General features: G+C 44.8%; 1 protein-coding gene across 1 annotated transcript in view; it reads right to left on the reverse strand.

Annotated features, from left to right (window-relative positions):
* GLG1 (golgi glycoprotein 1) overlaps positions 1-11865 on the reverse strand; it is a 100972-nt gene extending 89107 nt beyond the window's left edge. The window contains exon 1 of the mRNA XM_015429712.1: positions 11483-11865. Coding sequence (XP_015285198.1) covers positions 11483-11854 — 372 coding nt within the window. The 5' untranslated portion in view covers positions 11855-11865. The remainder of the gene's footprint in view (positions 1-11482) is intronic.
* Between the last annotated feature and the right edge of the window lie 1798 nt (positions 11866-13663).

Genomic DNA, 13663 nt, shown 5'->3' on the forward strand with positions numbered 1-13663 from the left:
GTGTCTGTTTTTGTCGGAAAAAAAACAGGGGGGGGAGGGGGGGGGGGGTTTCGAGCTTCAGAATTTCCGGAAATTTTACATCTCTAGGTTGGCTACCCTAGGCATAGCAGTCAGCACTACAGAGCACGGTCTGCTAGACCCAGGTTCCTGCTGTGGAAGCTGAATGGGTGATTTTGGACCAGTCAGACTTTCAGCCTAACCTACCTCACAGCATTGTTGTGCAAGTCAAAAGGGGGAGAAGAGAATTATGTAAGCTGCTTTGGTCCCCATTGCAGAGAAAAACTGTATTTTTCCTCCTGGGGAACCATTGTTGCCAATCTCCGGGTGAAGGCTGGAGATCACTCAGAATTACAACTGCTCTCCAGATGGCAAAGATGAGTTCCCCTTGAGAAAATGGTGGCTCTGTGTCCTTATACTCTGTTGAGATGGCCCTCCTATGACAGCCAATGTGACATAGCAGTCAGGGCTTCAGAGCATGGTAGAGGCTGCAGGTGTGAGTGGGGGAGATGGAAAGCTCTCTCCTCAGGAGGACTCAGAATTCCCTCTGGATTTAGATTTAAATATAGAGGTAGAAGACCTCTGCTCCTCAGAGGTGTTGCCCTGAATTTTCAAGGCTTTGATTGTCTTTGTCAGAAAATGGTAGTCCTCGGCCTTAAAGAACCGGTTGGACTGCTCAGGAACCTTGACTTCCCCCTCCTCTACATCAGAGAGGAATCTCTCCTCCTGTCTGTCTTCCATCAGAGATTCAGAAGAATCCTTTTTTTCCCATCCCCCCCCCCTTGGTTCCTGCTTCCTTCTGGGCTGCCTTGGTGGGCCAAGGATTGGGAGGTTGCAGTAGTGTGGACTGTGCCCCTCCCCTGGACATTGATTCCCACCTTGGAACAGGAGGAAGAGATTTCCTCTTGCATGGCCTGGCAAAATACCTGCATAATACCTGGAGGGGCAAGCAGGGCCCCTGCAGTTGTACCTTTACTTGTTAGCAGGCTGGGTCCACCACTCTGCCTAGGTCCTGGGTGAGCTGGATGGGAGTCTGAGTCTCCCTCTGTCCCCGATATGGCCTGCAGGGGGCTGGTGAGGATGTAGGAGCTAGGCTCCACACCTCCAAAATGGCCACCACCAGTCCTCTCCCACCCGGGATGGACTGGTTTCATGTCCATTTGCTGCCAGCAGCACTTCTGAGCCCATCGTGCTGCCACTGCTTTAGGCAGGGGCACTGGGGGGCGCGAGCAAGCCATGAAGACAAGTTGGCCCCACCATCAGATGGTGCTGCAGCTGTCGCACACGCTGTCTCCTCCTCCTGCAAAGAAAAGCCATCGGCATGCTCATTAGTTGCCATGTGGTCCAATGAGTGCCTGAGCACCATGTGAAGCTGAGCCTCTTCGGAGTCTTCTTAGCTCCAAAGGAAAAGGAGGGAGGAGGAGAAGAGAGAGAGAGAGATGAGAAGGAATATAAAAGAATGTAATTAGAGCTGAATAGGAGGAAGGACAGGACTCAGAACAAGAAATAGAAGGGCAAAGCCCTATCTATAGCTGCTATTCCCTAGGAGGCAGGAACAAAACTGAAACGGAAAGGGTTATTCCAAAGGCACCAAGAGGGGGGGGGGAGGATTTCCTGCCTCCCTAAAGCAATGATGGAAATAACCCAGAACAGTCACCTCCACACAAAGCAGGGTCTTCTTCACTGCTGCTCTACAGTTCCACAACATTCCCCTCACCCCACCAAGATGGGTGCCATGCTCTTCCTCTATTATCTGAAGGAGAGGAAACATTCTGCCCTTTGGTCGATATTTTAGCTAGCACAGAGGCTCCATGGGAATTTGAGTTTAATGGCTGCTAAAGTACATGCTTTATTATTTTTATCATGGCAGCTCTCCAATTTTTAATATTTTAACTGTTACAGTTTTAATAATTTTGTGACATTTTGAGAATGTGTAAAAAACTATTTAGAAAGGTCAGCAAACAAACATTTCCAAAGGCATCTCCAAAAAGATTTTCGAGCAAGTCATGTAAATAATGCATTACTATTATAGCAGACTTGTGAATAAGACTCCTTACCATCCTTTAGTATATCCCAAGACATTTGGCAAATACATACAAAGCAGGTTCCTTTCATTACTTTAAGTCACAACCAAAGTTCCCTCTAAGCTGAGTTAGGGTGATCTGGCTCACAGGGTTTTAGCCTCCAGCTCACACGTTTTTGTCTTAGCTCAGGAAGGACGGCTCCAGGGCAAACTAATTCATGCAGCAGCCAAATCGCTCGCTCACAGCTTTAATGCCAGTAGCTCGCAAAGTAGAATTTCTGCTCACAAGACTCCACAGCTTAGAAGGAACATTGGTCACAACTGATACCACAAAACCTTCACTTTAGGAGGTAGCATATGGGGATAAACTGAAGCAAGAAGTTACTTTCATTCCCTGCTTCTGGGCTTCCCAGCAGCATCCACCTACATGATGCTGTTGAAAATAGGGTCTTGCTCTAGAGGGATCCATGGTCTGGCCCAGCTGAGCTCTTATGTGCTATTATTTTTCACACTGTTGCTGCTAGTTGCAGAATTTTTCTTCCCACAAGCACCAGGATTCCTTAGCTCTTATCAGACAAATGGGTCCAAGAGGCTTCTGCATGCTCACTAAACCTGAGAGCTGCTGAAAACGTCACTCTGCATGAACTCTTTTCATGCAAACATTAACATAAAATATACGTATTCAAGAGTGAAAAGCCTTGCTGGGAACCACTACGAGAGACCAATGCTTTCCTTGAGTCCTACACAATGCAAGGCCTTAACAATTGCACTGCATATTTCAGAGCCAATCTACTTTTACCATCCATTAGTTTAGTGCACATCTGACAATGAGATGTATTTCAGCTATCCCGAATGTGCTTTTCACTTCCTACTGCAGCACTGCAGTTAGCCAATCACTCATGGTAAGTTAACAACTCTTTCTGGACAAAAGAAATAATGCTACATTGACCACTCAAGTTGTTCTGTGACACACTGGTGACATGCAGACAGAATGAACTTTTTTGTGTGTGCCGATAAATCTTATGTGCCCTCCTGAAAGGCTGTACTTCTTATTTACAGGAGTCAGCAAAAAGAAGAAAGCAAGCAGCTGTTCCACTTAAGGATAGAAGGCAGTAGTATCTAGGGGAGTAACAAACCACAGAGTTGCCAAAGCAGAATCCTACGTACCCTAAAAATGTTTTAACCATCAATACAGCAGTTGTTTGAGGAAAGGACTCCAAGACAGACACCTTCTTTCTCATAAATCTTTCACATAAATCGGGAACAGTAAAGCTACCTGAGCTATTTCACCCTCAAGTCAGATGCAAATAAAGAGCTGCACTTGGGACTGCAAAACAGCACCCACACAATCCCAACCCAACGCTACCCCACTGAAACAACTGATTCTCCAAACTCTGGGACAAAAAGGGGAAGACTGATAGATCCATGGGAAATACAAACAACAAAGCTGACTATAGCATCTGTTCAACTTGCAACAATGATTCCCAAAGATCTCAATTGCTTGAAAGATTCTTGCAAGCCACAGGGTTACAAAGGTCACCCAATACAAGATTCAAAATTAGCATCCCCCAAGTTCCAGAAAAAACAGGCAGGATTCGCAATACTACTGCACCACCAATTCAAGCTCACCTGAAATATGCACACATTTGTTATTTCAACTTGCTGGACTTCTAACTGATGAAAGTATGAGCCCAGTTCCTGATAGACAAACTCCCCTCACAAAACATCTTCCTTGGTATAAAACTTCTGCTTGCAGAAGCAACAAAGATCTGCGCACAGAAGTAAGATCTCTAGAAGTTTTCAAGCTGTGGAGGAAAAGCTTTCCTAGTTTAAAAAAAGCATAGTCTAGGAGGGAAACAGAAACACAGTGTAAATAATATGTTAAGATCACTGAACAGATCATATAGGATGTAGCACACAGCGGCACAATTTGATCATTTTGTGAAATAACAGTATCTTATCCTTCGCTACTGAAATAAAAATAATATGTCTAAAGACAGAGTTGCAAGGTGCTACAACATATGGTATCCAAGCATATTTTTATAAACCAATGAACTAAAATTAGAAGGATCTTATTTGGGTTTAGCAATATTCTAAATTTCTAAATTCATCATCAGGCAGAAATAGAAGAAACTACAGAAAAGAGTTAAAAGGTATTAGAATTGTATTGGTGTTTGTTTAATATTTATAAAACTTTTCAAAACTCTCAATATAAACATTACTTTAGAACAAATTTTGAGTCCACAGGCACCTTTAAGACTAACAAAGGTATGAGCTTTTGTGTGCTGCACATTTCCTCAGATACACTGAAATGGAAGTTAACAGTTCATATGTGAGTGAGTGAGTGAGTGTGTGTGTGTGTAGGCAGATGCCTCTACATAGGTGAACAGCAAATTAGCATACAACATAATGAAGATACTTTGACATATGCAAAGACTAAACAGCAATAACAAGCTAAGTTCATATGGTCCCTATTTGTTTGGATTTAATGGGGGGGGGACAGTGAAGAAATAAATATGTCACAATAGGAGATAGACATGTAAACATATCCTCCTAAGAGTAATGAACTGTGACTCCATTGTTATGCTCTGGTCGTCTCCTTCCAAGCATGGAGTTAACAAACAAGGTCCTTTTCTTAGAGGTGGGGTGCAGTGTGATGTCAGAGAAATATATTCCATTATTAGATGTTGTAGATTTTCCAGGTTGTATGGCTGTGGTCTTGTAGGACCTGACATTTCGCCAGTAGCTGTGACTGGCATCCTCAGAGGTATAACACAGAAAGACAGAGTACTCTCTGTGTCATTCCATTATTCATTGAGTTATATTAATTATTCCAATATACTATTACAAAAAGGAAATACACTAAAATACAGAGGATGTATAGCCATTCTTAGTGAGAATACATATATAAGGATGGAATGAGTTTGGATGTGGTCCACGGGGTCGTGAAGAGACAGACTTGACTGTGTGACTGAACAACAATGAGATAAGAAATCAATATCTCTGTTAAGTTCTGGGGGGGGGGGTTGTTCTGAGTGCTGCCCACCTACATCAAACATTACTTAAGTAATTCTGGCAACAACTCTGTAAGAAGGACCAGTCATCCCTGTATTGCAAAAGGTGAGATGCTGAGATACAGTGCAAAAAATCCCTATCATGTAATTTGCAGATCATAACTGTGTATTTGATTAATTAGCTAACTCTTATAAAATGCTCTTAAACAGTATCAGATAATTGTCACACACAAGCAAGGATTCTGACCCTACATGCTCCTCCAATGAAAAGTACCTCATCCTATGGGTAACATTTAAGGTTTATGGAACTATAACTGACTAAGAGTGCAATTGTAAAGAGTTACGCTCCTCTAAGTACACTGAAATCGATTATTTGTATCCTTCTTACTAAAGCCTCCATCAGTGTTCCCTCCAAGCAGAGTTAGTGTGAGCTAGCTCACAGTTTTTCAGCCTCCAGCTCACAGATTTTTGTCTTAGCTCAGGAAGGATGGCTCCAGAACAAACTAATTTATGTAGCAGCTAAATTACTCGCTCACAACTTTGCCAGTAGCTCACAAAGTAGAATTTTTGCTCGCAAGAGTCCACAGCTGAAAGGGAGCATTGGCCTCCATCCCACATGGCTTTTGTACATGCAGGTCCCATGATTCCCAGTACAGCCTTTCTGGGCGGTCAAAGGGAACCCTCACTCCTTGAATGGGTGGTTGGATCCAACACCAGGGGTTTGGAAAGGTGAAACTCTTCTTAGGACAGCACTACAAGACTGTTCGTTGTTTCTTAAATAAAGCACATTCATATGAAGTATTTGCTGAGGAAGCATTCTGGACAGCTAAAGTTCTCATCATTATTCTATATCAAGCCTCAAAAACTCACACAAAGAATTTCTCAATTTTTTGCTACCTCATCCCCCTAAGTCTTAGCATCTCTAGGTCAACAACTGAACTACTCCAAAGAAGCACTGAAAACAGCCTCCCCTTTTGGCATTCCCCTTCGTACAGCTCTTTGTTCAGCCAAAAGATTTCTAAAGCACCTCCTAAAGACATGTGAGAATCAGAGGACAGATAGAAAACTATGGATATGAAGTGGGGGGGGGGAGCAGAAGAGGTATCCAGAAGGAGCAGGAAGATTTTAAAATATTTTAATTAGAGTGCTGGAACCACCAGCCAGAACTACACTGAGTACCTCTTATTAATATGTAGTTAAAACAAGGTCAGGTACAACCAGTATGAGTTAAACTGACATGGCAAAATGCACCACACAGGAATGAATGCCACAAAAATATGTTCATAATTTCTGTGCCAAGTACCAACACATTAATCTTATAAAACTACCATAAAATTCCAATCCACATACAGACTGCTCCCTTTAACACACATTTTCTTCTTTCTTCCCTCCTCAGTTGTGGAGTACTCGATCACAGACATTTTTGGACAGTTTAAACACTCCCCTAGCTTGCAGACTGCACTAAATCTCTATTCATTCCTTAAGCACTCAAGTACCCTATAGTTAAATAATGGCAACTAACAAACAGCAGGATAAGAACACATCCCAGCACTTCAGATATGGCCTGTGCTGAAATGGCTTGCTGCATATTTCACAAAACAACTCAAGTGTTATCTATAGTTATACATTAAATGAAAGTTAAGGCCACAATTCACAGTGATGTGCAACATCTTTCATGGCCTTCACCCATACTGAAAATAAATTCTGACTCACTACTCTGCCTGCAAACCAAGTTTGGCTGCTGGGACCACAAATACAAGGCAGAGCAACACACGAAGAACTGTGTGGATGGAACACAGGGCACAATCTGTCCTAATGCCGGGGCAGAAATCGCCCCTGGACTAAAGTGCCCTTGCTGCCTGCTCTTCAGCCTTTGTACACACCGTGCCAGGATATTCAACCAAAAAGAGAGAAAATTTGCTAAGCCTGTGAATTGCAGTTCCTTGATTAGTTACCTTGTTTAGCTACCTTGCTCTGTCAAATAACACATGAATACATGAAGCTGCCTTATACTGAATCAGAGCCTTGGTCCATCAAAGGTCAGTATTGTCTACTCAGACTGCCAGTGGCTCTCCAGGGTCTCAGGTAGTGGTAATGCACAAAGTAAAAACTTAATATTTTATTTCAATTATATATTAATTTCCCCCATTTTCTTCAATAAATAGTACAAAAAAACTCATACTTTTCAACACTACCTTTCCAAAATAAATGGGTAGATTCTCTCTATTCCCCCATCCTGTAAGATATATTCTGTTATAAAAGTATTTAGTCTTCTTGCTAAAGTTGATGTAAATATTTTAGAATCAACATTCAATAGCGAAATTGGCCTATAAGAAGATGGTAACGTAGCACCTCTGTGAGGTTTAGGTAAAACTATCACTGTGGCTTGGGATCAAGATGGGGGGAAATTGCCAGCGTCTAAAATATGACTGCAAGCATTAGCTAAAGGTTCCAATAAGAGAGGAGCAAAGGTTTTATAAAATTCATTTATATACCCATATGGTCCTGGTGCTTTATTTATTTTTAATGCGTTAATAGAGTCTAATATTTCCTGCTTAGTAAAGGGGCTTTCTAAAAAGGCTATATGCTCAGTTCTTAATTTTAAAGTAGGACACTTTTGAAAATAGTCTCTAAGAGTGTTTGATGATGTTTTATTTGAGGAGTATACTCCATCTATAGCCAGTACTATCATACTGTTCAACACTACCTTCCCAAACTAAATGGGCAGATTCTCTCTATTCCCCCATCCATGAATTTTTATCCTTGATTTCCTCCAAGTAGCTCAAGTCAGTACAAATTGTTCTCACCTCATTCAGTTTATCCTTGTAGCAGTATGGTGTAGTTGTTGTACAAAGATCTGAGACACACAGATTTGAATTCCCATTTTGTCATGGAAATTCACTCAGTAACCCTGGACCTTTCTCAGCCTGACCAACCCCGCAGTGTTGTTTGTGTGGATAAAAGTAGGGGTGAAGGACATTATAAGTTCCTCTGGGGAGAAGGGTGGGAGATAACTATCTCGCTAAAAAAAATAACAAAACTGCAAGGAAGGCTAGGCTAAAAAAGTGACTGGCCCAGGGAGCTTCATAGCAGAGCAGGAATTCAAAGACTGGACTCCAAGATCCTTCTCTGACTCACTAGGTTCCCAAACGCTGTTAAGTACAAGCAGACAAAAGAACAGAGATGAAATAACACAGTATCAATCAGTAAGACAGGCAAGTCTCTGTAAGATGCGCTAAGACATAATCGCTAGAAGTCAGGAAGTCCATTAAAATTAGATAACAGGCACTCTGCCTCACTCTCCATGATGCAACCCAATCTACCTTTAAACCGTCTATATTAAGATTCCCATCTAAGCCTCTAAATCAGTGACTGGTGATAAGCATTTTGCTTGGGAACTCATGATCTCTTTCCTTATAGAGAAAGTCCTGCTTCCCTTGGGAACTCATGATCTCTTTCCTTATAAAGTCCTGCTTTCACTGAAAGTCATCTACAGGGATGATGAGAACCTGAGTAAGTGAAAACTCACCACTCCCCAGCCATCAGCTCCTGACAAATAGCATCTCACCAGCCATGAAGCATGCATAAACACAAGTATCCTCCTCACCTCTCTCATTTGGGTGGCAGAGTTCAACCTGTATCCTCGCCCTGAGAGAAGGGTATAACCCTCACTGCCATTGCTGTAATCCTAATGATTGCCTCCTGTGCAACATCTCTTTAGATGATGGCCAAAGGCACTTGGGCAAGCACCAGCAGTATGGGGCAGAGACAAATGCTCAACCATACTATACAAAACAGCAGTTTTTAGGGCAACCTACTGAGGCTTGTTCTCTCTGTTCCAGGTCTATAAGAACAGACACAGACAACAAACAGGTACTTCAGATGTGTCGAATAAACTTGGTTTGCTTCTGAGAGAATGAAAGCATATGGAAGCTGTATCCTACAACTACTGTTGCCAGCCCTGCCTCAGCTAATACAGAGAAATTTTGAGAGCAGTGTCTGGGGAGGAAGTTATGTAACTTTCAGGTGACACTCTAGGAATTTTTCTATAATCTCCAAGAGTGAAGTCGATAAAGACATGGGAAAATTCCTAGAGAGTCACTCTGAAGGCCACCTTTTTCTCTCACTCCTCAGTTCCTCAAAGGTGGGGATTGGGGCTCGAGTTTACCTGCCATGGGCATTAAGAGTCACCCAGATAAGACTCCCCTCAAGTTACACATCTTTTTCCATTCAAAAACATTGTGTAGTTACACATCTTTTTCCATTCAAAAACAGTATTTGTGTTTTTTTTAAAAAAACATGCAGCTGAGATGAACTTGCTATGAACCCTGGATTTGTATGTGATTGGAATAAGAATTTTATCAAGCTACATGCAGATTACATCAACCTCAGATGATCCTGGGAACTGATAAACTCTTACTAGAACATATATTCATCAGCCTGTTGGGGCATCGCCTGTCAGCTGTTCTTCATTTCAATATGACAGCAATTACCTTCCCTGCATATTTGTCACAATGCAGGAAATTCTTTGGGCTACATCTGAAAGTTAACTTAGAGCTGTGTTGCAAATAAGTCCATAAGCGCTGATGGCCTGACTGCACACATGTGCATGCACACACATTTGGTCAGTCATTTGCAGGGCAGAAGCAGCCTGAAAAACTGCCCTCCTTGCTCACATGGAAGAGATTCCTTACCACAGGCAGTCAGGCAAGTGGCTATTTCCAAACCTGAATTGCAGGCTCAAGCCTCACCTACCCTTCTTTAAACTTAGAACTAGCAGACATAACTCCATCTCAGAGCAAAGCTTAACTAACTAAAAACATGTTTCTGATGTACACTTGATTCAGTACCTCTTCAGCATGAGCTTTAACAACAAATGAGAACTAACTTTTTTTTAAAAAAAACACAGTTATTCACACCAGCAACTATGAGTATGCTGCCTAACAGCAAGATGTTTTCCTTCAGAGCACCTGAAGAAGTGAGCTCTGATTCACAAAAGCTCATGCTGGAATAAGTGTAGATTCATGTGGGGTAGCCATGTTGGTCTGAAGCAGCAGAACAAAGTTTGAGTCCAGTGGCACCTTTAAGACCAACAAAGTTTTATTCACAGTATAAGCTTGCATATGCATCTGAGGAGGTGTGCTTGCACACGAAAGCTTATACAGTGAATAAAGCTGTGTTGGTCTTAAAGGTGCCACTAGATTCAAACTTTGTTCTGGAATAAGTGTTGTTAGTCTTCTGCTGGACTTCTGTTTTGTTTTTCTTCACAGCTGGCCCCGTTCTGTATAACATCAAGGATATTTTGCAAGAGTTAAAACTGAAAAACTAGCAACACTGTTGTCCACAAGGACAGTCCAGTATGAGCTAGCCAAAGCAGGGAACCTCAGCTTTGGACACAATAAGGGCACTTTCCTTTTCCTCCCTCCAACTGAACGGTCAAGTGTCCAGAAGGAGTAAGTAAAAGTCCTATTTGTTCATGGGAACATTATTAATTTGCTTGTTTTTGAGAAGGAGAGAACAACCAGAATGCCCAGCTGGTTTTGTTAAAGTTTATACCAAGCATAAATTGAAATGCATATTCAAATGCACATAGGAAGGCATTCGTTTTGTTTGACCTTGGTTCTACAGCTGCAAAACTGAGTTGAGATAGGGATGCCAGGCTGTTCCCTAGCAGTCCTGGTGTTCAGGAGGTAGGGAATAGTATGGATGATGCTGCGCTATGTGCTGCCATCTCTTCAGGATTTCATCAACACATCAGGCAACACCATAGGCTTCTTGAAAAACATTACTTTCCCAACATCTCTCCTAGGAGTCAAAAACGAGGGTAGGCAGGCAGCATCCACTGGGAGGTTGCCCACTGAAATGAGCAAATGGCAAACCCTAAGCTAAGAACCTATCTTGCTGTGCTGGACCAACTGTCTATCTGGCCCAACTTCCTGCTTCACTCACAGTGGCTAATTAGCTGCACTTTTGGGGGGGGGGGCGCGCAAAACAACCAGCTACAGCGGCCAAAGCCTTTCCCTGACACTGCCTCCCAGCGCCTGCATCCAGACATCTACTTCCACTTACCTCTACTGAGCACGCCTTAGCTACATTTAAGATTCCCGTCTGAGCTTCAAGCGAGCTCAGTGCTCCCAGAGAACTCTGAATGAACTTCAGAGTTGCTCCAACAGCACCTCAACGAAGACATTGGACGCGGCAGAAGTCCCCCAGTGAAGTCCCTCCCCGCCAATCAAGGGTCCCCGCGACCTCCCCAGGCGGTCATCTGCAGAGCCCGGTGCCGGACTCTCGCTTCTCGGTCGCGCTGCACGGGCAGGGAGAGCCGGGAGTCTGAAGGACGCCTCACCCCCGCCACAGCCAGCCAGCCAGCCGCCACCACCCCGAGGAATTCCGGAAAGTTGCTCCTTTGAGCGCCCCCTTTGCCTTCCTCCTCCTCGGCCTCGCTCACCTCGCGCACGTCCTGCAGGCATTCGAGGACGGCCAAGTTGTTGGCCCAGCTGTGCTTGGGGCAGACGCGGGTCACATCCTCACGGCAGGCGGGCTCGTCCGCCAGCTTCCAACCGCCGCCCGAGGAGGCACCCGCGCGAGGCGGCCGCCCGACACCTCCGCCCGGGGCGGCCCCGGCAAGCACCGGCTGAGGCGGCTGCTGGGCCCCGAGCCCCACCGCCTGCTGCGGGTGGGGGGGAACCCCCGGGAAACCCCCGCCGGCGACGGCGCCCGCTCCCTGCTCCGCCCGGGCCGGCCCGAGCGCCAGGAACAGCAGGATGAGGAAGGGGCCCGGCCCGCGGCTCCCGGCCCGGACACGTCCGCACAGCGCCATCTTGGATGCGACTCCTCAGCCCGACCCGGCCTCGCTTGCCTTAGACCCCGCCTACCGCGCACGCGCGGACCGCCCCCTCGCCCCGACGGCGCCAATGAACCACGCCCCCTCGTCCCAAGCAAAAGCGGCTGACGTCAGGAGCGGCCGGGGGGGGGGGGGGGGGGCGCGCGCTGTCGAACCAGTCTCGGGTGTCTTCTGGGTTGAGGCTCCAGCGCAAGGGGGCGGCAGAACCTTAACGCTTCCTCCTCGCCCGGGCTCCGTTTCCCCACCACCTCGGTCGCTTAGCAACCGCTGTCGCATCTGAGTCCTGCAGGTGGCCTTGCGGCCTTGCGCGCTTGGAGAACTTTTAGAGGCTCTTCGGGAGCCCAAGCTTGTCCAATGAAATTCCGCTAGCGAAAAATGCTGCAAAGTAAAGGAGGAATCCTGGCATTGCCTTGAAGACTGAACATTTCTTCCAGTTAAAGCTTTCTCAAGTCCTGACTTTGTCAGATGCATAGGAGTGTTGTGCGCCTACACTTGGCAGCACGGTTTCTGAGGAGCGGGCTCAGACTCATGAAAGCTGGAGTGCATAGTATTAGGTGCCTAAGTGGCCACTGAACTCCTGGGTTTTTTACTAGAATTTACACTCGTGCGGACCCCTCCTACCTTGGTTTTGCAAGTCGACTTTCAAGGGCTGATTTCAAAAGGAACCTAAATTAGCATTTATTTATTATTTTAATGTATAGCCCGCCCACCCCTGCAAACGGGCTCAGGGCGGCTCACAAATGGGGCACATGCCAATACATAAAACAGGTTAAAACAGCTTAAAAACAATCATTATATCATTACAAAACTGTAAAGTGCTCTAGATCTTTCAGATCCGTTTTCAATAAAAAAGATGGCATCATAAAGATAGCATTGAGATAGAACGTTTGAGTACAGTGGCACCAAGGCACCAAGTGGCACCAAGGCCAACTAAGTTTAATGCTGGGTATATGCTTTCAGCAGATGCTACAGGACACAAGACTGTTCCACTCATACTGGCAGTGTGGCCAAAGGGGTGTGATGAACTAACCTCATGTTCTTCCACTTGCCACAGGCCCCCACAACAGCCATTCTGCAGTGATACCCACTACGCTTTCTAAAGATTCCAAAAGTGCCTGCAGACTCAAGTCAGGTTAGGGACTCCTAAATAAATGAATAAATAGTACTTGCATAAGCATCCCCAGAGGGGAAAACATCTTGATCCCAAAGCTCTACAAAAGGTGTTCATGTGTCTAACAATCTTATTTTTATCCTGCCCTACCTTTAAAGAAATTGCAAGTTGATAAATAGGTACGCTTCAGTGGAAAGGTAACAATGTTCCATGCATCTCAGCATTTAGTCATGCTGGCCACATGACCACAGAGAAGTCTTTGGACAGCGCTGGCTCTTTGGCTTGGAAACGGAGATGAGTGTTCGCTTGGAAACGGAGTGTTGGATTTGACTGGCTTTCGAGCAAGAGAAGCTTTTACCTTTAAAAAGCTCACAAATGTGCCCTGACTTGGATAGCCCAGGCAAACCTGATCTTGTCAGGTTACACACACCCACGTGTACGCACACATGCACATACAAAAAAAATACCAAAACCCACCCAAAAAAAGTTCAGGAATGAGAGATGGCTCCTTACTGGTAAGAGAAAGGCTGTGTAAAATGGCCACCCCTGTACCCGTTTACTCCAAGACGGTACAGTAACGGTTTTAAAACAGCTTAAAAAGGGATATCTATATATCTAATTCCGAAGATGCCCCCTGTGTGCGGATACCTAAATCCGTGCATCGGGGGCACCTG

The sequence above is a fragment of the Gekko japonicus genome, unplaced genomic scaffold (genome assembly GCF_001447785.1).
Source record: "Gekko japonicus isolate JY-2015 unplaced genomic scaffold, Gekko_japonicus_V1.1 scaffold815, whole genome shotgun sequence".
Lineage (NCBI taxonomy): Eukaryota > Metazoa > Chordata > Lepidosauria > Squamata > Gekkonidae > Gekko > Gekko japonicus.